Source organism: Gambusia affinis, linkage group LG01, assembly GCF_019740435.1.
Source record: "Gambusia affinis linkage group LG01, SWU_Gaff_1.0, whole genome shotgun sequence".
Taxonomy (NCBI): domain Eukaryota; kingdom Metazoa; phylum Chordata; class Actinopteri; order Cyprinodontiformes; family Poeciliidae; genus Gambusia; species Gambusia affinis.
In genome coordinates this window covers 34,435,744-34,462,368 of record NC_057868.1, presented here as the reverse complement: position 1 = coordinate 34,462,368, position 26,625 = coordinate 34,435,744, and the positions used below count along the sequence as shown (strand labels likewise).

Here is a 26,625-nt window from a genome sequence, read left to right as displayed (position 1 = left end):
GCAAAAGTGTTACCTTGCAACATGCAGTCATGCAAATAAATGTTCCACAAAAGACAGTTTGGCTGTTTGCATATGAGAGGAGGCTTCTGCTGGTTAGTATGAGCCTTGACAGACAGATCAAGTGGTTGTTAGTGCTGCAAAAGCTGAAACTCAAGGACAGCCAGACTCAGTTCTGCACTTTATGACGTCTTTTAAGATCTTTTATGGTTATATCATTCAGGAATTCAGTTTGTTAGGCTGTTTTGTCAAAACACTGTTGGCGGCCTGACAGCGGCTGTGCTGTCAATAAAAGCTGCAGCAGAGAGATTAGCTTTTTATGACAAATTCAATTTCAAATTACAGTGAATAAAGTTTCCTGTAAATCTGATTGACGAGGTTTTCCAAGTACTATATCCTACTCATGAGCTACTTTACTTTAGCATCAACACTGACCCTTGATGTGTGGCGACAAAGTATTTACACTCATTTAATGTGTCACATTTTGTCACATTAGAAGCAAAAGCTTTGATGTATTTCATTTGGACTATAATTGAAACACAATACAGCATATTTGTGCATATTTGTGAAATGGTTTAAACGGTTTTTACAAATAAAATCTGAAAAGTATGGCATGCAGTTGTAGTCGCCATCCCATCCCCAACTCCAGTCAGCACAGATAGAAATCCTTTGGGTGTCTCTACCAGCTTTGCACATCTAAAAACTAAAGTTTTCAGCCATTTTCTTGAGACAATGATCTCAAGCAACTGATTAGATCAAGAGTGTGTGTCATCATCAATTTCAGTCTGCCATAGATCCTCAATTAGGTCTGGACTTTGACAGGAACGCTGGAATTCGCCCCTGTCTCAAGATGTTTGCATCCTCTAACAGGTTTTCTGTCCTGCGTTTAGCTCCTACTATCCTCCACAAAGGCAATGATGAAGTGCTGTGTTGAGTACTATGTGCTAGAATACTGTTTCCCAACCCTGGTCTTCAAGGCACACTGTCCTGCATGTTTTAGGTGTCTCCTCTGATTCACACGCATTTGCTGAACTGAGTTATCTGAATCAGAAGTTTTAAAGAAGGAAGACATCTAAAACATGTAGGGCAGTGTGCTATGAGGAAGCACTCATATTTTGCATATTGAGCAAAAAGGTACATTTCTACTTAACTGGTGAAAGTACTTTCTTCCAACTTCTGGAAGCATACTGCTGCCAACGCCAGGTGAGACTGTGGGGAACAAGTGCTTGAGGTCCTATTCACAGATCTGGCAACCTGAACTGTGGAGCTCTTTCTTGGTATGCTTCCATTTGTTTTTGTGTTGAACTGTGCACTGCAGTATCTTTAAAGCTTGGGATATTGCTTTGTAATCTAATGCTGCTTTAAAAGTCTCCACAACTTTGTCTCTGACCCGTCTGCTGTGCTTGTTGGTCTCAATGATGCAGTCTGTTCACTGATATTTTCTGAGTCACCTCTGGGTTCTTCACAGAGCAGTTGTATTAATACTGGGACTAAAATACACTCAGGTGGACTCTGGTTACTAATTAGGGGATTTCTGAAGACAATTGGTTGAACTATAATATATTTAGGGGTATCAAAATAAAGAAGAATTGCCACATTTTTCAGATTTTTTTTTTGCACCAACTTAAAACCAGACATCTTTTCTGTTCCACTTCACATTTTCATAACACTTGTTTTGGTTTTCAGTATATAATTAAAATACAGTACAATTTAGTAGGTATACGGCAGAGTGTAAGGCTACACAATATCAGGAAAACCTGCCGCTGGTGAACAATATGACTTGTAATAAATAAACGGATAACTAAATTGTGTCAAAGTCTTTCTGTACTTGAGTTCATAGCAAATAGAGCCCAGATAATGAGCATGAGTATCCCAGCTACTGGGATACTCAGTAGCTGGGACTTTTATTGAAAAAGTCTTGTCAAAACAGTTTCTGGCTGTTTTGACAATGAAGCAACTTAGTTGTTATTTCTTAATGAGTTGACTGCCTTACCTTAACGAGATGCTTACTTCAGAAACATATTTATGTTGCATTAAACACTACTGGCGTAGCAAACCTGGGTGCAAAGTATTTACATAATTAGCAGTTCTTTGGGATGTGATATTGCATACAGAGGAAGTAGATTAATGATGAATTGACATGCCATGCAGCCCCAGCAGTTTGTTGCCTAGTTTGCAGTTTTTATATCATAATTTTAAATATTCACTTGAATTATTTATGTTTTAATGTTTTTTAAAGTATATTGAAAATGTAATTTCTACCACTGAAACCAAAATATTTCTCAGAATGCCATCCACAGGTGGCCCTTTTCAGGTGAATCTGATGCTGAAGTAAAGAGGGTAACAGCAAAGGCATGCAGAGATAAGACAACATTTCCCTGTCTCAACATGCAGCATCCGAAAAATAGTGTTACGTACAGGGTGCTGCGTGACACAAGTGGGAATCCAGACCACCCACAGCAATTTGTTTATCTTATGGACTTATGCATGTAACCTGCACGTGTTTACATGCAAGCATTTATGTAGGACAGGATATGTTTGTGTCCCTGTTTTTATGGTTTTCATTCATAAAATGCGTCTCTCATATTGTTTGTGTGTGCGTTGCGTCATTTGGCTGACTCTTCAAATGACTGAACTCCTGCATCTGCCTGCTATTTGTGAGTGTTTATGATTTGCTGTGCTAACAACATAAATGCCACCACATGATGACTTCTCATCTCTGATATCTGAACTTCCCTGTTGCACACCACAACAAATAAGACTTGTGAAAAATTTAACTTCAAAGAGTTTGTGTTTGTGAACGTTTTGTCTAAAGGACGGCAGTGTAAGTGTTGCATCCATACAAGTCTTCTAGATGCAGCAAGCAGGACACCAACGGAAGTGAAACAGGCAGAATGAAAAATGAGAATTCAAACTGAGCGACGCGTGGCGCATTATTAAAGATAAGCATGAGTAACCCTTGGTTAAGGAGAATCACCACAAAACAAATGATTGAAAGTGTGACAGAATACACATAAGATCCCTTCAAAATAGGACTGATGAAAAAGCTGCAGCATACTATCCACCAGCAAAACACGTAAGAAAGCAAAATGCCTCTGGAGATTATCTGCTGGATACACCGGCTTACAAGAAAGGAAGTATGTTCCACAGAGACATTCATAAAGTTTTAATTTTGGCATTTCGAACGGAAATTAGATTTCATGGTTAAATATAAAGTTACCTCTTGCTTTTTGTTTTCCCCAGATGGATGACTTATTGAATTAAAGCCGGCATAGAAAACTGAAATATTATATACATAACAATTTTGATTTCAAAATGTTTCAGTATGTTTTGCATTTAAAGTCAACTTTTTAATCCTATAAAGTTTTTCCAGTGCAGAGTTCCCTTGTTCAGACTGCACCATCATCCTTGTCGTTCACTCTTTCATCAGTGGTTTCTATGAGTGTTTGTTGTGATTGAGACTTTATTAAGTAATAGAGAGCAAAAAATGAAGTGCCCAAAAGCCAGCCGCGGCGTATGGCTCCCTCACCGCTGCAACCCCAGACTCTGCGGGGGAAAATCTGAGATTTTAACTGGCTGACTGCTTCCTAATCTGGCACAACAAACGTGCATTTGCTCTGCCTCGAAAACGACTGGCAAAGACATATAATTTGGTTGAGGTCAACTTTGTGGTATCATCCTGGCCTACGGGGATACAGCAATAATGACAGGTTGGCTGACCAGACCTTGACATGGGTCTGGCTCTCATCAGGACTGCGGTCATGAGAGGGATCCAGAAACACTGAGCTAATCAGGCACTACTCAAACCATGCTCTCAAACTTAACAGCCGCTGAAACCGAGCACCAACGTCACCGGGCTGTGCTGCAGACACACCTACCAAAATCAATTCGACGCTCATCTTTATTCAAGACAGGTCTTATCCAACTGGTTCAAAATCTAATTTTAAGCTCAGAGAACTGCAGACAATAACTCTGCTCATTGATTGAATACAGTGTAGTAAGAAGTTTGCAAAACTTTTTCACATTTTCTTGTGTTGCAAAGGTCAATAAAACGTCAATGAGTTTTATTGGGTTTTTATGTTAGACCAACAAAAAAGTGTATAATTGTGAACTGGATGGAAAAAAAACATGGTCAGTTTATTTTACAAATAAAAAAATCTGGAAAGGGTTGGGTGCGTTTGTTTTAAAATCAGAATGATGTAGTCCCCATCTCTTAATCTTTTGGGGCATTTGGCTCATAGATACATCGCAGCATCATGATGACTTCCTCTCTTATGGCAAGATATTTTAAAAGTTAATAGCCAGGGGTGTTTTTTTAGCTAAATATCCATCATTCTAGTCTTCCCGGTAAGAATATACTTTTCTAATAAACCCAAGAACATTTCAACTATCTCAAATGCCATAATATTTTCCTTTTAAAGGTTTTTGGTTTGCAGCAACAAATCCATTCTTTCTGCCTGGGGAGGGACATTGTGGTGAGATGAAATGTAAAGTTTTCAATGAGATACTCCCAATATAGAAATCCATAATTCAATAAATAAACAAATAAGGTATTTATTTATTTATTTTTCTTTCTTTAAACTAAAAAGAAAAATTGCTCTCTTGTTATGTTAAAACTTCTTGTGACAGCAGCCAAATGAGCTGCTGTTGCAGCTGCATGACATTATTATTGGTTAGCGTTAAGTTTGAACAAACCAAATAAATATGTCAATTTTTCAACATTTTCTTAGCAAGTTGAACTTAGTCCCCTGAACTGACTGAGCTTTTCATTTACCTCCACACATGTAGTCTTTGCACGCAGCCTAAAAGGTTGAATGTTGGTCCAATGCTTCTAAATCTTTCATGTGTCCCTTATTTAGTTTGTGGCAAACTCCAGATGGGAGGAACAGCTCTCTCCTGACAATAGCTGTGTTTTTGACAGACTTGTCCACTGCACCACTAAAACTTGTCCAGTTACAGAGTCTTCCTACACAGTTACCACTAGTCTGTTCTGATTATCACCCTCCTTGCTTCTAGCCTGTCATTTTAGTACCACAGCCGTGGCTTTTTAGGTTTGGAGTTGCAATGTCTTTTCTTTTTGACATAATGGATGGATAAGGGTTATGCGAGATGTTGAAAGCTTGAAATGTTTTATTACCTAACTAATCTGCATTAGGCTTCTCCACAACTTTATTTTCTGCCATCCTGAGGTGACTTCTGAAGGCAGCTGGTTATTTATTTATTTTTTAAAACAGGACCATATGATGGTCTATCACATAAAGTTCAATAAAATAAATTGACCTAATGTTTAACAGTTGAAGGTGTATGAAGATGTTTTTGCAAGGTACTGGAGGTAAAAAAACAAAGGTTGTTCTGCTACTTTGGCTTTGCATTAGCACCTGATTTATTTCTACTCCATCACAGAAATATCAACAATCTTCTGCATGGTTATACACATCCGTCAAGCACTGTGCTCCCACTCTCCTGGACACAGTGTCTGGTTAAAAAGTGCCCGTCAGAATGGCTCAATACAATCCGAGTAGCCAATAGATTTTCCCTCAAACTAAGTAACCTGAGGCAAACACTGATACATGCCAGCGGAAGGTTAGATCAGGTGTGTGAGTTAATCTCAGACAGGAAGCAGTGAAGTAAGTGACCCACAGGTTGAGAGAGGGTGTGTGTTTCTGACATGACTGTGGAAAACAGAGAGAGAAAAAGACAGCGTCCAGTAAAAAGTCGGAGGAAGAGAGGCGGAAGCAGATGCAGCAGCGAGGAGTTTACGCTAAAGGAGCACGAAAAGGAGAGAACAGTGAACGGTAGCCCTTTGACCTTGCATGTCACGGATCATTAGAAAAAGTTCAGCAATATCTCTTAAATGTAACAAAGCCTGCTACTCAGCTTGCATTTTATCACGTAAAACCCCATTTTAAATGTCAATTAAATTTGCTCAGATCTCACTGTGCTGCGATTTCCTCATTCAACAAGAATTATTTCCTGCCATTTGTGGTTGTTTCTGGATGAGATGACTCACCTACACAAGTCTTTCCATCGCTGTGGAGGACAAACTTCATGTGGCAGGAACATTTGGGGCCATGGTCCGTCTCCTCGCAGATGTGCTGGCAGCCTCCATTGCCGTAGTTGCACGTCACTATGAAAGGAGGCAGGAGTAAACACGAGCTAATTAAAGAGGAGTGTGCACACAACTTTTTCTCGAATTTTTAACAGTCAGCGAGGAGGTGTCAGGAAGTGGAGAACGAGTAAATAACATGCAACTCTTTCACTGGGCCATATGCTCCATCGCGTAAACACTGAACTTCCCATGGCTTCAAAGACACATTCAGTAAGGTTTGTTTCAGAAAGAGCACTTAATCAGAAGCACTGATTGTTGACTGAGCTACTGCTAATGCAGAGATTAAACGTCAACCCTGTTTCAATAGAGCAATGCTAACAAACAAGTTAGCATTTTCTTGCTATATGATCAGCTGCTCTGTAATAAGACCAAATCTGTGCATGATGTCTCATTCCTCATGCTAAATACTCTACTCAATATCTGTACTTCAACCGTGGTTAAAGAGTAAAATGTCCTAAATAGTATAATTACCTTTTGTTTTCAGCACTCATTACAATCAATACCAAAGCCACCATATTTGAGTCTGAACTGTGAGATTAGGAGGGAAATCTGACAAGCTCAGTTAATTTTGCAGCAATTCATGAATCATAACAGGAAGCCTTCGATTTTTACTGCAATTTTACATGTTTCTGTGAAGTACATTTATGGAGCAGAGCGTTTAAAGAGCTTAACCTTTCAAAGAAACCTGTGATGACAGAGTGAAAAAGAGCATGGTCGAGCAGAGGCTTCCATCGTCATCCTATCTGAACTCTCCCATCCCAACACCTTTTGCCTTTTTCCTGAGCTGTCATTGAGAAACCATAGAATAACACTTCTCCAATCCTTATCCAAACACAGACAAATCCCTCCCACCCTATCAGGCCCTGGCCCCCAGCTCTGACAGGATGATCTCTGTTGCACGGCAACAGGAAGTGCGCGCTGTCTGTCCGAGCAGTCCCCTTCGACTAACCTCCAACACTTGCCACGGTTGTGTAAATGATCCCTACTTATTTGAAAAACATGTTTCTTTTTTATTTTTTACGAGCACCAGTGAGAAGATTAGTCAGAGCTCGGTAATGCCACATAAATGTCAACTTCAAACTTTTTTTGGAAGACGTTTGTGTGGTGAGTGCGATTATCCATCCTCAGCCTGTTTCCAAACCACAATCACCTTCTTCCTTTGGAGCCAATAAAGCAGCCATACTGACATTTGTGCATGTTTCCATGCAACCCCTGGGGTTCGGATGACTTACGTTTGCAGTCCTTCATGTTCCGGGTGAGCTGGAATCCAGGTCGGCACTCACAGGAGATGCCACCCTTCTGCGCTTCCCTGCAGATGTGTGCGCAGCCGTGGTTCTTGTCCATGCAGGTGGGCCCCTCCTTTGTGCCTTCTGCTTGCACTGTGAAGAAAACAGCAGGACATGTATGGTTTGCAGAGAACGTTTATCTCTCAGCTGCCGTGAAGATTAGACACTGTTTTTAAAGCCACAGAGCGTCCCGTAAACCAAAAGTTTGGTTTACATTAAATATCACAGAGATGGTAAGTGGACTACAAATGTTCAAATGCCTGTCACGCATTCTGACCTAAGGAGCCTTGTATGCCTGCTGACTGCTGGTGACTGACATGCTCAGTATCCCTTCACAAAGAGTCAGGTTCTTGTTGGAGCATGCTTACCGTTTCCAGGCTATAAAAAGAAAGGCTGCCAAGAGAAAGGGATAAAACTCCCAGCAGGAGCCGATTCCATAGAGCTGTAATTTTAATTGGAGTAATCCCCCATAAAAAAAAGAAACACGGAACACAAAAAAATAAAACTCCCCCAGCAGTGAGATCAAAACTCCTTCCAGTAAATTAAGGCTGTCAGTTTACACTTTCATGACTCAAAGCATGACCTACGTCTGCAAGTATTTGACTAAACTATTGCAACACAAATTTCCGAAAGACGAATGCAAGATTATTTTATTGCAGATATAACAAGCACCTGAAGCGTTCCAAGGCCCTCATGCCGTAAATTACACAGCACCCTTTGCAATTACTGCTACCTTTTTAAACATCTGTTTGAAATCCCTAAAATAAATAGTTCATATGGTGACTGACAGCACCGTGTCACTGAAGATTGCAGATTTTCTTTCCCTCTCGTATCATCTTCCTAACTGTCCATGGTGGCAAGATAAACATGCATGTTTGTCTTATTTATTGCAGTTCCACTTGATACTATTTTTTAAATTATGCTTCTGACTATAAATGTGGGTAGTTTAAAGTAAGCAGCAAATTTATAGATGGCATGTTCTCTTGTTAGAGGCCCAGAGAAATGGGAAATATGTCAAACTTTGTTTGTACCAAAGGAAAACAAGATGTCATGGATTAATAATTAAAGGTTCCTATTCAGGGATTACATTAAAAAATGTTAAGCATGTTGTCAAATGACTTCTGCGACATATGATCTATGTTTTTTTTAAATTTTCATCCATTGTTTTGATGCCAAAATCACCTGGAGTGTTTATAGCTGAAAAGATCAAGATTACTGTTGTGTTAACAAAACAAACAGTTTCAGCTAAATCTTTTTTTTTTTTAGAAAACTCCAAAAACCTGATCTGAAAACTTGATATTTTTTAATCCCTTTCCACTGAAAGTCACTTTCTTTATGTCACTTTTTTTTAATTTTTTTTTTTAATAAAGGACAGATTTCTGGATAGTATGACTAATAATTTTTCTGTAAACAGAATCTCCCACCTGAACTGTAGATCTTTGCATCACCTCCTGGGTCCTCATGGGCTTCTTTACTGCTCCTTTGATTTATGTCTGGACTGTCAGTGTAGCTGTACAGCCTGTCTTGGCTGAGCTGCATTTATGCCATAGTTTCATAATATTCTCAAGGTTGATCTGTGATAAATTTAAAGCCGTCGATAATGTTTTCTTTTTGTTTGTTTTGTTGTACTTTAAACCTCCACACAACATCATTCCTGGTCTGTCTGTTTTGTTCCTTGAACTTCATGCTGCAGAATTTTCATGAATGTTTTCTAGCAAACCTCTGAAATCTTCACAGATCTGCTTTATTTTCACAGAAAATTGTACAAAAGATAAACTCTATAACTATGATATTTGTTGCACTTGGTTTACATTTTCCCTCCCAATTACACCTTACTTTCTGCCGGTCTATCACATAAGATCCCAATAAAAATATGGAAAGGTTTGTGATTGTAAGTTAAAGTGGTGTGAATAACTTTGAACTTTGCAAGACACTGCATGTCTGCTTATACTGATGGCACTGAAATTGAGTTGGCTTACTTTAGGTGATGTGAACCTAATCAAGAATCCTGACCTTCTGACTAATGTGCTGTCCATCACTTTAAGTCTGTCAACAAGCATACGAAGGTTATGCAATCCTCTCCCACTTTCCTGTCAGAGCTGTTTACATCCTTGACAAGATGCTGGGGCCATCAGACATGAACGCCCAAATGAAAAAGGCCATGCTAAGCTGAATGTGCGTCAACATATCTGATTGTTTAAAGTGCAAGGATTTCCAGAGCTTGTCACATGGATGCCTTAAGCCAATGTGGAGTTTCCTGGTTTCTTTTCTCTGCTTCTATCTGCAGCCAGAGCAGAATGCATTCATCCATGTACACCAGAGTAAATTTCCTGTAGCCATTTATGATTACTGACCAAGGTGGTTATCTGAATTCATAATCTCATATGAATGTGAATACAACACACCCACCTATCCATAACATGTGAGACTGAGGCCAAAACCAGGCTCCTCATCTCTCTGAGGACCAATTCAAGTCCAAGTGTTGACAAGATGGGGCCAGTTTCAGCTTTCATCTGCCCAAAGCACATCGCTCTAACAACCATCCAGGAAGGATATTACTTACTGGCAGAAAGAAACCAATATTTTATGAAGAAAAAAGCAAAATGTTAAAACAAAACCCGCAATCAGTCAATCAGACTTTCTACTAAGCAGTAACCCATGTTTCTGTTTATTACAGACCACTTCACATTCAGAAATCTGGACAGGAAACAGACCTGTAGCTGAGTAAGGCTAATTTAAATATCTAAAGAGCAAGTCAGAGGGGATGTGGTTTTTCACAAAGCTTAACACCAAACGGATCCATCCAGTTTCGGCACTTGTGGTGAACAGGGAATATTGAAATGAAAGAGCACGTTAAAGTGCCCTTACCTTTGTCCTCCCATCACAGCATGTGACCTCTGAACAAAACACTTAAAGGTAATGCTGCTGCCAGAAGTCAGCACATTCCAGGTTTTATTTGTGAACAATAAGGTTTGATAACTACCTGCAGAAGGAATAACCAGCAGAATTATCAATGCAACACAAAAAAACAGTTTACTATCAACCTTTTTCAGAAGAATGCGGTCCAGGAAGATGCATTGAAACAACACCTGCCATCATGATAGAACCAGGTTTTTAACTTAAAGTTGCTAAAATGTGACACTAAGCATAACTTGGGGGTTTTATCAGAGTGTTTCTTGCTCTTCAAGATACCTGTGTGCTTTTCCTAACAATCAAAAAAACTTCTCTCTTTAAAAGTTTTGTTTTTTGTTTCTTATCTATCTATCTTTTCTTTCAAATCCATGAAAAAAAGATTAGTTTCTAAATATCCTTCTGACGCCATACGCACTTTTTTAAATTTGATAAATTTCTAGTACTTATTTTCATTCCTACAGAAATAAACCACTTAGTCCTCTGGGAGGAAGCAACTAGGAAAAGGTATTTTTAAATTTTCTTGAACAGGAATCAATTTGTGTGTTTGCCATTAACTTAATGGAAGTTCAGCTTCATCAGCAGGAGTAACTGCAGGACATGACATTAAGTGAACAACACCACTAGAATCCTAAAACATTGCGCTTTTGACACTGTGATGCCACGCTGACATTCATTATGCACATTTCCCAGCCCAAATACGCCCTTGAATGCCCCATGGGCAGAGAAACCGCACTTTACAACTGTGTTTATTAAGCCTGATAAGGTCTGACAAAAAATAAAATGAAATACTTGAAACAAAAGGGATTAAGGACAATGCTCTCAGAGGAAGAGGAGGACAAAGTGGACAAGTGAGAGTCTGAACAAGTGAAGACTTTAGACGGATTTTACTTTGCCACAGACATTTCACAATAAAAACAAGATGTGACAGATGTTGATTTAGCTTGTTTCTTTACTCGATAAACAAAATGAGATCACTTTTTCAATGTCTATCTACCTACCTACCTATTGTTTGGCACACATAAAACTGTGGAAGTTGCAGATACAAAACTTTTTGCTCATATTTTTTGAGATTTTGGTTCTTATTTAACACGTGGCACACATTTTATCAACATACCATCAAAATTAGTGTGACAAGGTGAGCTTTGCTGCAGGAGTCTTCATTTGCAGCAAGGATTGAGGACTGGGGATCAACGTCAGGCTGCACAGTGGTGCAGTTGGTAGCACTGTTGCCTTGCAGCAAGAAGGTCCTGGGTTTGATTCCCGGTCCGGGGTCTTTCTGCATGGATTTTGCATGTTCTCCCTGTGCATGCGAGGGTTCTCCCCTGGTTCTCCGGCTTCCTCCCACAGTCCAAAAACATGACTGTCAGGTTAATTGGGCTCTCTAAATTCTCCCTAGGTGTGTGTGTGTGTGTGTGTGAATTGTTGTTTGTCCTGTCTGTTTCTGTGTTGCCTGTGGCAGAATGGCGACCTGTCCAGGGTGACCCCGCCTCTTGCTTGAAATGTCTTGCTGGAGATAGGCACCAGCACCCCTCCCAACCACAATAGGGACAGGGGTGTAAATAAAATCTATGGATGGATCAACCTCTTTAAAAGCAGCTGTACACTGGACTGTTTGTTTTTTCTTTCCAGATCACTGTGCAGACATCTGCACTGGGTTTTCAGCCGAAATGGCGTTATTTTGTCAGGTAGGCATCTACTTGGCTATGATGAATTTCAGTTTTGCCTGTAGGAAACATGAAATCTGGTTTGTAGATTACCAGTGGGACGTAATTGGCTGCTGTTTCGTTTCCTGGTTAATTGTGTGACTGTTCTAATGTTGGTCGGGTAACTCCCTCCTTTACTCACTCAGCATGCTACCCCCATGGGATTGTGTGGGGGGGGAGGCTATTTGGGGAGGAAATCTGCTCCCTAAATTGCAGATGTGTGGATGTGTGTGTGTGAGAGCATGTGTGCAGTTCTCAGCAGTAGTTGGTGGTGGATTTCTTTCCACTTGTTGGTGGTGAGTACGCTGGGTGACTTTTTTTGTTTGTTTTCAGCTAATATAACTTCTGTACCGCCTTTTTAGAAATAAAGTTGTATTTTAAATGTATGGAGTAAAATAATTTTGTGGTCACTTGTAGTGTTTAAATGCCCCAACTGGGTCACATTAGAAATATATTTTTATTTTCCATCCATCCATTTTCTAACACCCTTGTTCCTAGTGGGGTCGGGAGCGATGCTGGTGCCTTTCTCCAGCTAACTTTCCAGGTGATATTTTTATTTTAGGCTGCTAAAAATAACATTTTGTATTCCTAATTTAATACCCACAAGCATCCATGGACATTTCAAATTTTCTTTTGAGGTGTCTGTATTTGTTAAAGTCTCTTTAGATGGGCTTATTATTCTGAAAATAATTGAATTGATTTACAGTCAAATTCAATAAATTAGATTATTGAAAATCAACTTTAAGTAGCCTTAAGCAGCCTGGGTTTAAAGGAACTCAATGTTTTGACTGTTTTGCAGTTTTCTGGAAGTATGTTCCAAATAAGTGGAGCATAAAAACTGAATGCTGATTCTCCATGTTCTCCAGGTTCTGGGGATAAAGATTAGGATCAGAATACTTGAGTGACCTGATAATTTTGAAGGATTTATACAACAAAATGTTTATGTATTTTGGTGAAAAGTCATTCAGTGATTTATAAACCATATGCATATTTCACAGTATTTCAAAGTCCATTCTTTGAGCTACAGGGAGCTTGTCCCTGTGTTTATCTTTAATTACTTTGATTTTTCAGCAGTGTCTTCACAAGTCTAAAATATCAATCAGACGGTTGAAGCTGCTGCTGATGTTCTCACTAAAAATAGGACAGCATATCATCTAAAGTCCTCACACTGGCAGTTTCTCTAGATCTTGTTGAGACATTAGTTATTTAATCCTGGAAATGCTCGTCGACTTTGTAACTGTGTTTATGTGACACCACAACCAGAATCCGGGCAATTAAAGCTAGATTCTAGCTGCACTTGAAGCATTGTGCTGATGCTAAATTATTCCTACTTAGGTTAAAAAATAGTAACTTCAGTTTTGTTTTTGTTCACCTAGAGAAAGCCATGTCACCTCCACACATTTATGTGTCCTAAGCATCTGTTGAATGATTGGATGGGTTCAAAGTCACCTGATGACATTGTAATGTAGAGCTGTGTATCATCTGTGTAGTTATTTAAGTAGCTTGTTATGACTTGGGCTAGTGGGAGCATCCATCCATTTTCTGAACACCCTTAATCCCTAGTGGGGTCGGGAGGGTTGCTGGTGTCTATCTCCAGCTGCGTCCCGGGTGAGAGGCGGGGTTCACCCTGACAGGTTGCCAGTCTGTCGCAGGGCAACACAGAGGCAGACAGGACAAACAACCATGCGCACACACACTAACACCTAGGGAGAATTTAGAGAGACCAATTTACCTGACAGTCATGTTGTTGGACTGTGGGAGGAAGCCGGAGAACCCAGAGAGAACCCACCATGCACAGGGAGAACATGCAAACTCCATGCAGAAAGACCCCGGGCTGGGAATCGAACCCAGGACCTTCTTGCTGCAAGGCAACAGCTCTACCAACTGCGCCACTGTGCAGCCTAGTGGGAGCATGTAGATATTAAATAGAAGGGGTCCCAGGATTGAACTTTGGGGTACCCCATATGTGACTTCTGTCTAAACTGAGAAACTTGTTCTTTAGGTAAGACTCAAACCATTTCTGTACCAGAGAGTTAGGCCCAGCTCTCCAGCTGGTTCAGTACTATGTCGTGGTCAGCCATGCCAAAAGCTGCGCTGAGGTCCAACAGAACCGACACTGTGGTTCTTCCACAGTTTGTATTTATGTGGATGTCGTTGAACAGTTTGACAAGGGCAGTCTCAGTACTGTGGTGAACATAAGACTCTTTCACGAGACTGAAAGACGTCAAAGCGGTTGGTCATGGTTAAGAAACGATTTAGCTGTTGTTTAGGAAGTATTACACCAAGTGAAACGCATTATATAGATTAATTAGACACAGAATAAATATTTGAGAGCCTAGATTTCTGTTAATGATGACTTTACACTCATAGCTAATGGAAACGTGACATTTAAAATGAGAACTACTCAACAGGGAGCTAGACAAATTCACAGCAGATAAAACGGCAACTCCTTCAACCCTCCAACAAAAGAACCAAAGGAAGCATGAGTTCTTAAGACCAAAGCTGCAAGATCCCTTCAAAGTGAAAACCATGTAGAAGGGAAACTGAAACAAAGGAGCTGGAGTGGTGGAAGGCATGTCAAGGGTTAGCAGTCTGCTTTTGAGAGCATGGGCTGGTGAAAGGATGGGTCATGGTCCGAGCCAATCTGCTGTCATGCAGCTCAGAGTGGAGACGGTCGCCTCTTTGCAGAAGAACTTTAAGCCGCCACCAAGAGTTGGGTGGATATACGCTGAAAAGAAGGGGCCCAAGAATGGAGCCACCACACTATTAAAGCAGCATTCCTTCCTCTTAGATAATGGGCCCTTAAAAGTTTTAATGGGAGGATAAAAATGTCCGCGCATGCAAAAGAGAAAGGGAAAAATATCTGGACTGCTTTGAGCTGCGCCGCCAAGCAGATGGTCAGGCAGGGCAAAGAGCTGGTCGAGGGATTAAATCCTCCCCACAAAGTCAGTTCATAGAGTTGAGAAAAGCCATCTGAGTGCTACTGTTTGGTTTTGGTTGTGATTGTCCCAAACGCCTTGTTGAGACACCTCATTCTCACCCCCTTTTCCAGAAAAGGTCCATTAAAAGCACGAACAACCAGAGAATGGAAAAGACAGCTGGCAACTACACTAAACAAGTCACTGTCAAAGTTTTTTATTGGATTTTGTTTGTTTCCAAAGAATCAATTTAAGTTTCTTGCAAAATGCTCAGAAGAGTTTAGGGTTTCCACATTTTTTCACATTACAAACACACCCACCTGAGAACTTCATGTAGAGTATCTTGAGACAGACTAAAAGAAAGGATGATTTTCTTGATGACTAAAACCTGGAAATGTGTTGTGTGTATTTGCATTTAGCCTCATTTACTCTTATACGACCAAATAAAATATTTCAGGAATATCATCTTGGTATAAATACAGTTTTTCTCTGAAGGCATCATAGATTTGAGGAGAACATCAGAGACCAATCAGCAACACAAAGACCAAATACACCAGGCAGGTCAGGAATAAAGTTATGAATTCTAACCCAGATTTAGGTAATGCAACAACATCCCAAGTTTCATCATCTTACAGAAAATCCCTGCAGTGACATACAGCTTTGGTGGGAGAATTTGAGGAATCCCATTAGACAACAATTAGTCACATACTCCTCAAAGCTGTCATTTGTGAAAAAGAGCTGAAAAAATGAACTCAAGTTTGCTACAAACCATGCAGATGTAGAAAATCACAACAAATCCGTTGAAGAAGGCCCAATGTCTGATGAAACCCAAACTCACATTTCTTGGTCTACTTGTTCTTCCAAGGGGACGATATCGCTCTTAACACACCACACGCAAAAGGAATATCTCTGGAAATTATCTTTAGCACCATTTCAATAATCCTTAAGATTGTAGGAACAGGAAGATTGGATCAGAAATCGGGACAATTATCTTACTGTGTGACCCAGACAACTTGTGGACAAGTCCAAAAGTACATCAGCAAGTGAACAGTTTCCCAACTAGTCTCAAGGTCTCAACATTTTACATACACTCTTGAATTATCTAACTTCAAAATACATGTATATATAACTCTATTAGCTCTCATAAATATAGCACTGGTTGTTAAAAACCTATTAGTGTGCATGTCCTGTGTTTTACTTTGAAAACATTGTAAGGTCCTACATCTGTGGAAAAGAGCATTAACATATATGTATGAACAGCCACCCAGGTGCATTTGCATAATATATGCATGTTGCAAACATAGTAAGATTCTGCCCATCTGTGTCACAGACAGTTGTGCAGCACCTGCTGGGTATGTTCCCTCTCTCGGCTTCACTCTTCCTCCCATTTTCTCAAGGTGACCTCACTGTGCAATCCCAAAGGACCCCAGCACCCTCTCAACACAAAAGACAGGAAAACAGAGCACAACCAGGATGCCCACCTTGTTTAGCACAGACATAAAACTGTATGAGACGCTGGCTGGTGTTGCACAGATCGTTTCTCCCCCCGAATAAATCTAAGTATCCGTTTCTCCGAAGCTCAGTCTAGCACTATGATTGAAGACATAGCAGCCAAGTATTGGTGGAAAAACCCCTCCAGCACTCTTAAAATCAGCAAGCCCACGTAGGGCTGGACAGCTTAGGGATGGCCTTGAAGAAAGCAATGAAAAAAAGGGATGCCAGTCTCAAATGAGGTGAGGAGAATTCAGCAGCAAGGCTGCAAACATTTGAAAAAGCTCCAGCCACTGATGTATATTTGTTGAAAGATGAGGGTGAAAGTACTGGGGGCACGGGAACTGAGCTAAGGCTGGACAAAGAGGGAGAGTGAGGGCAGATTATGCTGAAAAGACATATACAGATTTAAAAGAAGAAGGAAGACAAATCCAAAGGGGACAAAAAAGCCTCACATGTCACTTCGATGTGTTTGCAGCTCAAAGCCTTTGCTCCACTTCTCCAGAATAGGAAAAGAGCCTGGTTATACGGTTGGGCTGCAGAGCAATGGAGCAGTGACTTCTGCACTTGTAAAAACATTTCTGTGGCCAATGCACAGACAAGCAGGCAGGAGGGCAGGCTTATTGACAACCAACTGGGGGAACATATGAGAACCCTACTGGCTCCAACACAATGGGAAGCCACAGTGCAATATATGAACAAAAAGTAAATCAAATCATCCTACAAAACATTTTATTTGGCAGCCCACAGCACAAAACATTGCATCACTGGAATAATTGAAAGTGCTCATTTATCAGCACATTACCTCACGACATTACAACGTGAAACTGTCTACTGCACGGACATTACGTTTTCAGATAAGAAAAACAGCAATAAAGCAGGGTTCTCAGATCCAGGGCGTGATTTTACACGGGAGGAATGTTGCACCTGGAACTCTAATTTAGAATATAATGTGCCTAAGAGTTATGGATTTTATCACACTTAATGGAAAACTTCTTACTTCGTCAGACAACAAAGAGCCGATGTCCTCTGAAGTCAACACGCTAGTCTTCATCTAAATGTCAATGAAGAGCATGTCAGCTTGCCTCCGGCAGGATTACACTGGAGATGAAATTACAAAGGTGTGTGCCTGTACAAATGATGGTGTGTGTAATTATGCCCATTGTGTTGAGAGATTTGTTGCACTAAAGGGGGAAAATCCTTCTGAAAGGCTATTAAATGTGGCTAGAAAAGCAGCAGAGTTTTATTTCCTGGTGTGAGGAGTGTACATAAAAGCAACACTTAAATCCACAATCGAGCGAGAAAAAAAAAAGGGGAAATGAGGCTACGTTTGGAGAAAATAATTATAGACATGTGTAGCACACTTGGTGGATAACCTGATGTAAATACGTTATACAACTCCATATTTTTTGCTACAATTAGCTACATCATTTAGACAAGAGAGAACTTTTTAAAACATTACTCTTTATGATCTTGAGAGAATTTCTAAAGACTCATAAGCTTATGGCTTCTAGAGGTTTAAGGAACAAAGATGGCCAGGTGATCATCGAAAGGGGAACCTTTTCAGTTGTCATTATATGGTTGCATTTTTTAACCATTATCCTGCAAGTAGGTCCAATGATGACCCATTTTTAGTTGACCTGATTTACATTAAACGTCTCCTACTGCAGGAGATATTTAGTTTAAATCTACAGGAGATTACAAAAAATCAAAAACACTTGTCTATAAATCGCAGGTGTCAACGATGCCATACCGACATATTTACGCAGAAAGTTTTTTACACAAATACCATAAGTGCTTTTTCTGAACAGTGCCTGCATCATGGACACTTAGAAAAAAAATGCAAGAGCTTAGCAGGAAAAGTATTTGACCACAATCAATGACTTCCTGGGACAGAACCCACTAAAATTGGCGTCTTCAGCGTCTCTCTTTCATTGTTGCTCTCAATGTTACTTTTGTGTCAGGGCAAAACGCTCTTGAGCCTGTGCTGTCCTCTTTTATCATTCAAAACGTGGTAAAAATCCATATATTAGCTGAATTGAAGTGTTTAAAGTGTGTAGCAGTAGCAGTTTATAGTCCGGAAATTACGGTATTCGACCTTTGTTTTATGCCTGATCCACCTGCAGAGTTTGTTGCCGAAGCATTCAGGAGCTAAGTTCCCCAGTGGTATTTAACAAATGGCAGACATTTATAGGCAAGGCTGAGAAACAAGTTGTAGACATGTAGTAGCGATTAAAGGTTGTTATGAAGACTTGGCAAACTCCAAATGCCACCGTTTGCTGCAGTTCTCCAACAGTGAGCTTTTCAGATTATTTTACCCTGATTAACATCCTGCCCAAAGTTTGCGATGGCAGGATAAGCTTGAGTTTCTGTCCAACCTAACTTTTATTTTATTTTAGCAATCCTCTAACAGTAGAGATGTGTAGGTGTAGAAATTTGCACAATTTCTATTTTAAACCATGGCCTTCTCAGGATGTTATAAATTAACAACTAAAGGCTCCCAGATCCTCAGTTAAGCTACTTACACATAAAAAAAACCCTAATCTACATTTATTGTGTTGAGCTATTACGGTGGGTTTTTTCACACTGAATAAAGAGACTCAAAATAAAGATAGAATCATATATTTTTTTAGATAATGATACTGCATTAAAAACAGACTTTATTTTCAGGCTTTTGCACATCTTCATTAGAGGAACCAGTACGTGTGGAGGGTACTGAATGACATCCTTATTTCTGGAAACTTTAAAAACCTCAGTATGCTGACCTAAAGATTCCTTCAGCAACAAAAGCTGAATGTAAAGCCCTGAGGCTCATGTACGGTAATCAAAATTTTCTTTTTCCCAAATTAGTTTAAACCAGCCTGATGAGCTGTCGTGGCTGCTCTGAAGCTTTGGTCACATAGAAACATTCCCTTTTGCCATACTGATTAGTTGTGAGAGCAAGTTTGACCCAGGAGGACCCGACGTCTTTGCAAGCGGTTATTTCCTCTGACTTCTTTAAGCTCCTCTGTTTGGAAGTCTGCGCAGAGATGAGGTGTCTTGTGTAACCAGTCAGTCACTTAATAAAATCATGTTATAGGTGCACTAAATTTTATCTTTTTATTTTCAGGCAATGTTCTGCTTTGTAAGTGTTAGCAGACTCTTCAAATATTCAGTTTGCACAACCCTCCACATTAATAGGGCAAAAGCATTGGCTTTCCCATGCACTCGTTGCATCACAGACTGCAAAAACTGTCATGTCGGACCGTATCTATTTGAGTCATTTTAAGTGTAATAGACACTGACATTAATAAATATTGGGCCTTACAAAAGTATTAACACATCTTGAACCTTTTCAGGTTTTGTTGTGTTGCAATACCAAACATCTGTGCACTTTTTTGGAATATTTTGGCCACAGACCTACACATAGGACAACACTATTGTGAAATTGATGAGAAATTATACATATTCCAAATCTGAAATGAAGGATTTACACTCATATCCAACCTCCATGATTCTAAAACGTTTTACTCTATCCTGCAGTAAAAGTGAAGGAGCCGTCCCCTCTTCCAGGACATGGGCGTAAAGTTGGAGAAAAGCGAAGTGAAGCGCAGCATCACGCAAAAAGCAGGTAAGCCGCTGAGCAGTGGGACTCTCATAATGTTCAGTAAGATGTTGAATCCAGACAGGAGTAAGTGTCTCAGAGTGATTCTTAATTGCAACCCTGGAGAAAGCAATGCAAGTGCTGCCTACAGCTGCATCGATGTTATGTACGGGTTGCCAGAGCTGGCATTAATATGTGGCCATTGTTTAAGGTGATGGACACAATGCAAAATGCTCACAGACAGAGAGAGACTATGATGTCTTCCCTGAAGCCGTATTGAAAGTCTTTTGTCTTTGAAAAAATAAAACTAAACAAAAACACCAGGACATCCAACTCACAGTTAGTAGATCTACAGTTAGGTCTTTAAAATTAACCTTTATCACAAAAATCACTGTTAACAGTTCAATATTATTTATATAAAATTTGAAATCCTTTTAGCCTTTATTTTAATAATCTTGTGTTACTTGTATAATTTTTGAAGCTGTTTGTACTGGGTCAATTATTTTTATTTTACGTATATTTTTAATTATGGATCAGTCTACATTTCTTAATTTATTGGATGCTTTGTCTGTTTTTTTTGTTGTTAAAAGTTTCAGTTGAAAGCAACATCAGCACTGCTTTTAGACGATTTTTACGATTTCTTGTGGATAAAGTACAATTTAAAATAATACATTAATATCAAAATAATTTTACTCTGATCAAATTACATAACTGGACAATGGATTTGCTTAATACTTGAAGTTAAAAGTTTTGGACTTCAACTCATGCCTCAACTTTGGGGAAGCAGAGTACAGGGGCTCAATTATATAAAAAAAAGGTTTTCCTTTTGGTTTTACTTCAAAAGTATACTTTAGGTTAGTTTATCATATGAAATAGAAATAAAATATAACCTTTGTGGTAGTGGTATTAAAAAATGTGGAACAGGTTAAAGAATTGCAGCAGAACAAACCCACATTAAATCCAATCTGCAAAAAGTCTCTCGACTGCAAAACCGACAATCTGAACAAATGTCTAGAATATGTTCTCCTCCCTTTTGGATCCCTTCAAAACACGAAGCATGTGGTTTTTATGATGCAGCTGACCTGAATATGTTTTCTTTTTCAGCACTCACAACTAAAAGCAAATGAACTGAACCCAGAAGTCACCATAAGTGACTTGCATCAGTGCACACTTCAAGTTATTGCCTGGTTTTCTGAAAAAGAAAGAGGGCCGACATTATGGATGTGTCAGGTGACCAAACCTAAAATGTCTGAGTCTACATGTTCTGGATTTTATCTCAAGCACAAATGTCTCCGTTGTCGTCCTGAATAAAAGTGAAAATAAATCAAATGTAAAGCGGAGGAACCCTCCCTGATCCAAATTGCATTCCTTTCAACGGCTAAGCACCTTGACTTTTGTGAAAAGCCTAATTTCTAGGTTGGGGATGTTTGAAGTGAATAAATGGACTGTTACATTTTTGCCCAACAACATGGTGGAGAAACTCATTTGGCCAAAGTTGCTCCTGCTGAGGGGTGAGGGGGAGGGGTAGATATAATAAGGGACAGGCCAGCAGCAGCCTTGTCATTAGCTGGGAGGCTGAAAGACCCCTGCTGCCTAATTGGCACCGGCTCCCTCCAAGCAGTGGCTCAGTATCAGCAGGAGAAACCGAACCGAGGCAGCAGGCGCTTCTATGACCAGCTCTGAACTGCACCCAGAAAGATCAGCGCACGTTGCCGATGGAACACCTGAACCATTACCAGAAGAAATGGGAAGCTGATGTCTTTTTAATGATGACAATAAACCTCATAATCAAACTGCAACCCAGACTCTGCTTTTTAAGAGGTGGGCTGGCAGAATGCACCAATGGTTCCATTTAAAATTGACCTGAGTGAGGGGATTAAACATTTATCCATTTTTTTGTAATTCTTTTTTTTTATATTTAGAGCAATTCTTCAGGGGCTGTTGCCCAATAACTCTGCAAAGTCACTTCCTAACCACTTCCATTATCCTTCAGGCACATACTGTTGTAATAAGAGTGGTAATAATAAGCAGATGAGTGGTTGTTCTGTCTCTTAGTCTTTCAAAAATAAGGAAACAATAAATAGGCGCCTATCTGATGAGCACAGGAAGTTTGCAGATTTATGGCAGCTTTAATCTTTTGAATTCAATGGCTCTCATCTGGGAGCAACAAGGACAAAATGAATATTAAAATGGAATATTAACAGGAACTGGGGACATTTATCATGAACAGAAACAGACGAAAGACTGGAGGAACTTGGCAAAATCAGACTACTGCTCTAAATCTGTTTCCGATAGTGCTGATGTGGAGAAAGGCTAGAAATTTCATGGTCAAGCTTTTCAGTCCACTCAAAAAAAAGAAAAAAAAAACACACAGCATTTATGAAATGCAAACATTGACACTTCAGTAGGACAGATGGAGCTAATAAATTAAACTTCCAAGATCCTCATTTCATCATACGGGGGAATCATGAGCATCTCATTTTAATGAGTCTCCATACGAGTACTTAGCTGAGAAAACACACGAGAGAGACGAAAAACACAGAGATGAGAAGACGCTCCAATCTTGCTGTGTAAGTCTGAGGTTTACAGAACAGGAAAAACTGCGTCAGATTTAGAAGAAAAGGACATCCACAACACTGCTTAATCTGTTGGAGCTGAGGAGTTGTAAAAGCCTTCGCTGGATAATCATTCCTCGAATGAACGAGCTTCCTGACGGTGATAACAGCTGTTCATTATGTCTGCTGCTTCACAGAAACACTGGAAGCTCTGAGCAAAGTTGCGTAGGGCAGCAAAAGAGCTTCTTTATTGAATTTTGTAAATACACAATATGGATGGATGGATATAAATTTTTCCAGACTGAATACCAGATCTGGGAGCCATTTGTTGCCCCTAGATTGATTTTTTGGGGCCCCAGATTGCAGTTTGATAAATTTGACCCAGCAGCAAAATCAGCTGGAGACTTTGTTTGCTGACAATTTATAATCCTCTTACATTCTTAAATGTCAAGACTACAACACAACTTATTGGCCTTTTAATAACCACACTTTGGTCTTTCTTATTAATTTGATAGTTAGTAGGACTACATATGGTATATCCAGTGACTTTTAATTGAAAGCACACTTTGGTGCCACCAGATGTGTTTAATTAGTTTATTGAACTTTGCTAAATGTTGAAAGTGTTTTATAGTTGTTTAGATTTTTGAGAATATAGAAAAAAGAAAACAGTGTGCCACAAAAGTACTAGATTACTGGAGATTTCTCTTTCAACAAGGCTAACGTCATTATTTACACGTCCTTCCTTACAAATTTTTTTTTGCACGCTTAGTTTATTTTTGAGCATAATGAAAAACAAATCAAGATAAAGTTAGTTTTATTATTTTCTAAAAATGTTTTAAATTTGTTAATTTGTTTGGTCCCCGACCACTTTTGTTGTTTGTAAATCACCGATATAGAGCATTTCCAACATTTCTAGTAGATATAGTACCTCATATCTGCTAGGGTTGACACAATGCTAAACTTTTAAACTCGAGACCGATACCAAGCAGCAACATTTTTGGAACGGAGACTTCTTTTTAGTTAAGAGAAAATATGATTAATTGCAACATATAAACAATTGCATTATTAGGTCAAAACTAACAAATATTGAACAATTTTTTGTGTTAATTCGTACTGAGCAAAGTGTGACTTGGAACTTTTCAGCTGGGAAGAGCATCTCCAGGGGGTTCTCAGACCAACATAGCACCTTTCCTGGACTGTTTGTGTTCATGAAGATAATATTTAAACATATAGCGTTAGCTTTCCATCTGTCAGAACAATGCTGATGGTCTGCTAAAGACGGGCGCTCAGGTTTTTTCTGGATGTTTGAAACTTACAGCAATTCTTTGTTTCAATCAGTTGAGCGTCTGTGGGGAAGGGAGGGGATAAGGTTCTGGTATTGCAGCGCTGCTACTGGGCAATTTGGGCAAATTTAAATGGGTCAGCTTATATCGACCTGGATTCAAATGAGTATCTTTGAATATATACTTTTTCTAAATATCGGTTTAATCAAAATATAAATTCATTTGACAAAAAAAACCCTAATATCTGTTTTTATAAGCTACGTTCCTCCTGTTCTCTAAACGTGAGGATAGATTTATGAAAACAGAATTTCTTAAAAATATGTATCACAAAGATTGGCAGAAACAATGAAAAATCTCTAAATTTCCTAATAAGAAAGCAACAAAATCCTACAAAGAGTACACTGTAAAAAAAAAAAGAAAAAAGAAGAGCTAGTGTAGAGTAGAGCTGTTAGAGGCTCTGTGCAATCCAGCTCTTTATAGCCACCAAAGACATTTCCTGACAACTTAGTTTGACATTAAAACCGTCTGCATGTCTGTGGCGCTGCTGTGTGTGGCGAGCAAGCCTCAGAGCAAGTTGGCTCTTTTCCTGTCACGTCTCCATCCCACAGGAACGCTCTATAAACAAGAGGTGTGTCTGCCCTGGGCTGCACCTTTAATTGTTTTCACTGTTCGCAGTTCCCCCCGCAGGCCACTCTCATACCACAGATAACCTGAGAAGCAGCCAAATGCTAGATAAGTTCAATTTGAAAAGGGGAGTGGAAAACAAAAAGATTTATCCCTGTTCCCTCCCTCTTTTCATTTCTTCTCTTTGAAGAGTGGCAACCTAACTGTTGTAACTTGTTTTTGGGCTTGTTAGGGCTAATGCCGCCCTCCATTTAGTCCTGAATATCTGCTAGTTACATAAAGACTTGACAGGATCATTATCTTAAAATGTATCATAATCATGTTTGAGTAAACCATACAGTAAGGGCAAGACCCGATACCCAAAAATGAAACCACAGTGCTGTTGAAGTGTCATCTGCTTCTGTTTCAGTGTTTTGTTGTAACACTTCACTGTTTCAGATCAATAAACTACTTCTAAAGTCAGAAGAAAATACACTGAAAATACAAAAAAGCTGTTTAAAACGAGGATTTCATTTATGAAAAGGAAAAAAGTTATCCAAACCAAAATAGCTACATGTAGCAAAGTAATCCCCCTTAACTTGATAACTGATTGTTTTGGCAGCAGCAACCAAGGCTAACAAACACTAACAGTCACATCACAGTCAAGACTTTGACAAGGCCACTGAAAAACTTTCCGTTTTTATCTCTTTGCGGTGGAATTGCTGGTATGCTTTGGATCATTGTTCTGCTGCACAACCCAAGTCTGCCTAACCTTTAGGTCACAAACCTATGGCCCAACACTTTCCTTCAGAATGTTGTAGTAAAAGAAGAAGAGTTATGGTTTCAACTAATTTGGCAAGTCGTCCAGGTCCTGAAGCAGGAAAGCAGCCCCACACCATCACACTCAAATGAGCTGTGTTCGATCTGCGTTCAGGACTCACAAGTTTCAAAATGTTTCATTTTGGTCTTGGTACTCTGTAAAATATTTCTGGTACTCTGTAAAATATTTCCCCAAAAGTCTTGAGAGTTTTTTGGGAATATGTTTTATTGGCAAATCTGAGACGGGCTTTTGTTCTCCGTTTAGTCAGTAATTGGTTTTTAACTTGAGCCATTTTTTGCTCAGCATTTTCCTTATTGTTGAATCGTGAATTTAACTTTATTTCACCTAAACTGAGACATGCAGAGCTTAACATGTGGCTGTGAGTTTCTATGTGACCTCATGGATTAGTAAAGACTTTGTTTCTCATCTTTTCTTGATTTTTTCTTCATTATTATTATTGATTGGGACATTATGTGCTGTTTATGAGTTCTTCTATCCAACTGGATGATACACAATCTATTTGATTTCTGCTACTAGGCGATTTCTATGTGCTGCACACCAGGCAGTAATTAGGCATTAGTGGTTCATATGAAGCTCAACAAAACATTCTGGTTAATTGAAAAATAGAGGCAATTACATTTCACATGAAACCAGGTTGGTTTAGACTGCTTTTCTCATTTATTAAATTAGATCTGAAAACTGTGTTTTAGAATTACTTACAAATTAGTTTGTCTAAAATTAAGTGTGACTAAAAAACAACAAAAACAAAAACAAGCACAGAAGAAAGTTGTAAGGGAACAAATGCATGATCTGTCTAGAGCGTGTGTGCAGGTGTATAACCTTTAGGCCGCTGGATGCATGTATGCTGGTTGTCACTCAGGAGGAATCCTTCTCTGCAGCGGCACTCATAGCTGCCCATCATGTTGACACAAATCTGCTGGCACCCACCGTTGCCTTCCGAGCACTCGTCCACGTCTGCCAGGAAACACAACCACACACAAATGAATGAGAACAGTTCAAAACAGAACAAATGTTGCACAGATAGTCTGTGCGGGGGTTGTCTGAGATCGAATCGTGACTTGCTCCAGGGGCCAAACAGATGATGCAAACATGATTTAAACATTTAAGTACTCCGAAAGAATCTAGAGGTCGTCTTCCTTTTTTTATTTATTTTTTTTAAAGAAAAAACATGGTCAAATAAATAAAACTTAATAAAAACTTTTAAGTTGTGATGCGAGAGTAAAAGCAATACTAAGAGCAAACAAAAAACTAAACAAAGACCTGAAAGCTCCATTTAAAACCTCCAACTGTTAAGCACTAGCTATAAAAATGCAAATGCAGCACACTCCGTTAAAGAGGGGAAA

The 26,625-nt window shown here is 39.4% G+C and overlaps 1 protein-coding gene across 2 annotated transcripts in view; it reads right to left on the bottom strand.

Moving 5' to 3' along the window:
- Positions 1-26,625, bottom strand: part of scube3 (signal peptide, CUB domain, EGF-like 3) — a 107,837-nt gene that overhangs the window by 35,330 nt on the left and 45,882 nt on the right. For both annotated transcript variants that reach the window (XM_044129239.1, XM_044129247.1), the window contains exons 4-6: positions 26,102-26,236; positions 7,339-7,485; positions 6,008-6,124 (exon numbers count right to left, since the gene is read on the bottom strand). In XM_044129239.1, the coding sequence (XP_043985174.1) occupies positions 6,008-6,124; positions 7,339-7,485; positions 26,102-26,236 (399 nt within the window). The remainder of the gene's footprint in view (positions 1-6,007; positions 6,125-7,338; positions 7,486-26,101; positions 26,237-26,625) is intronic.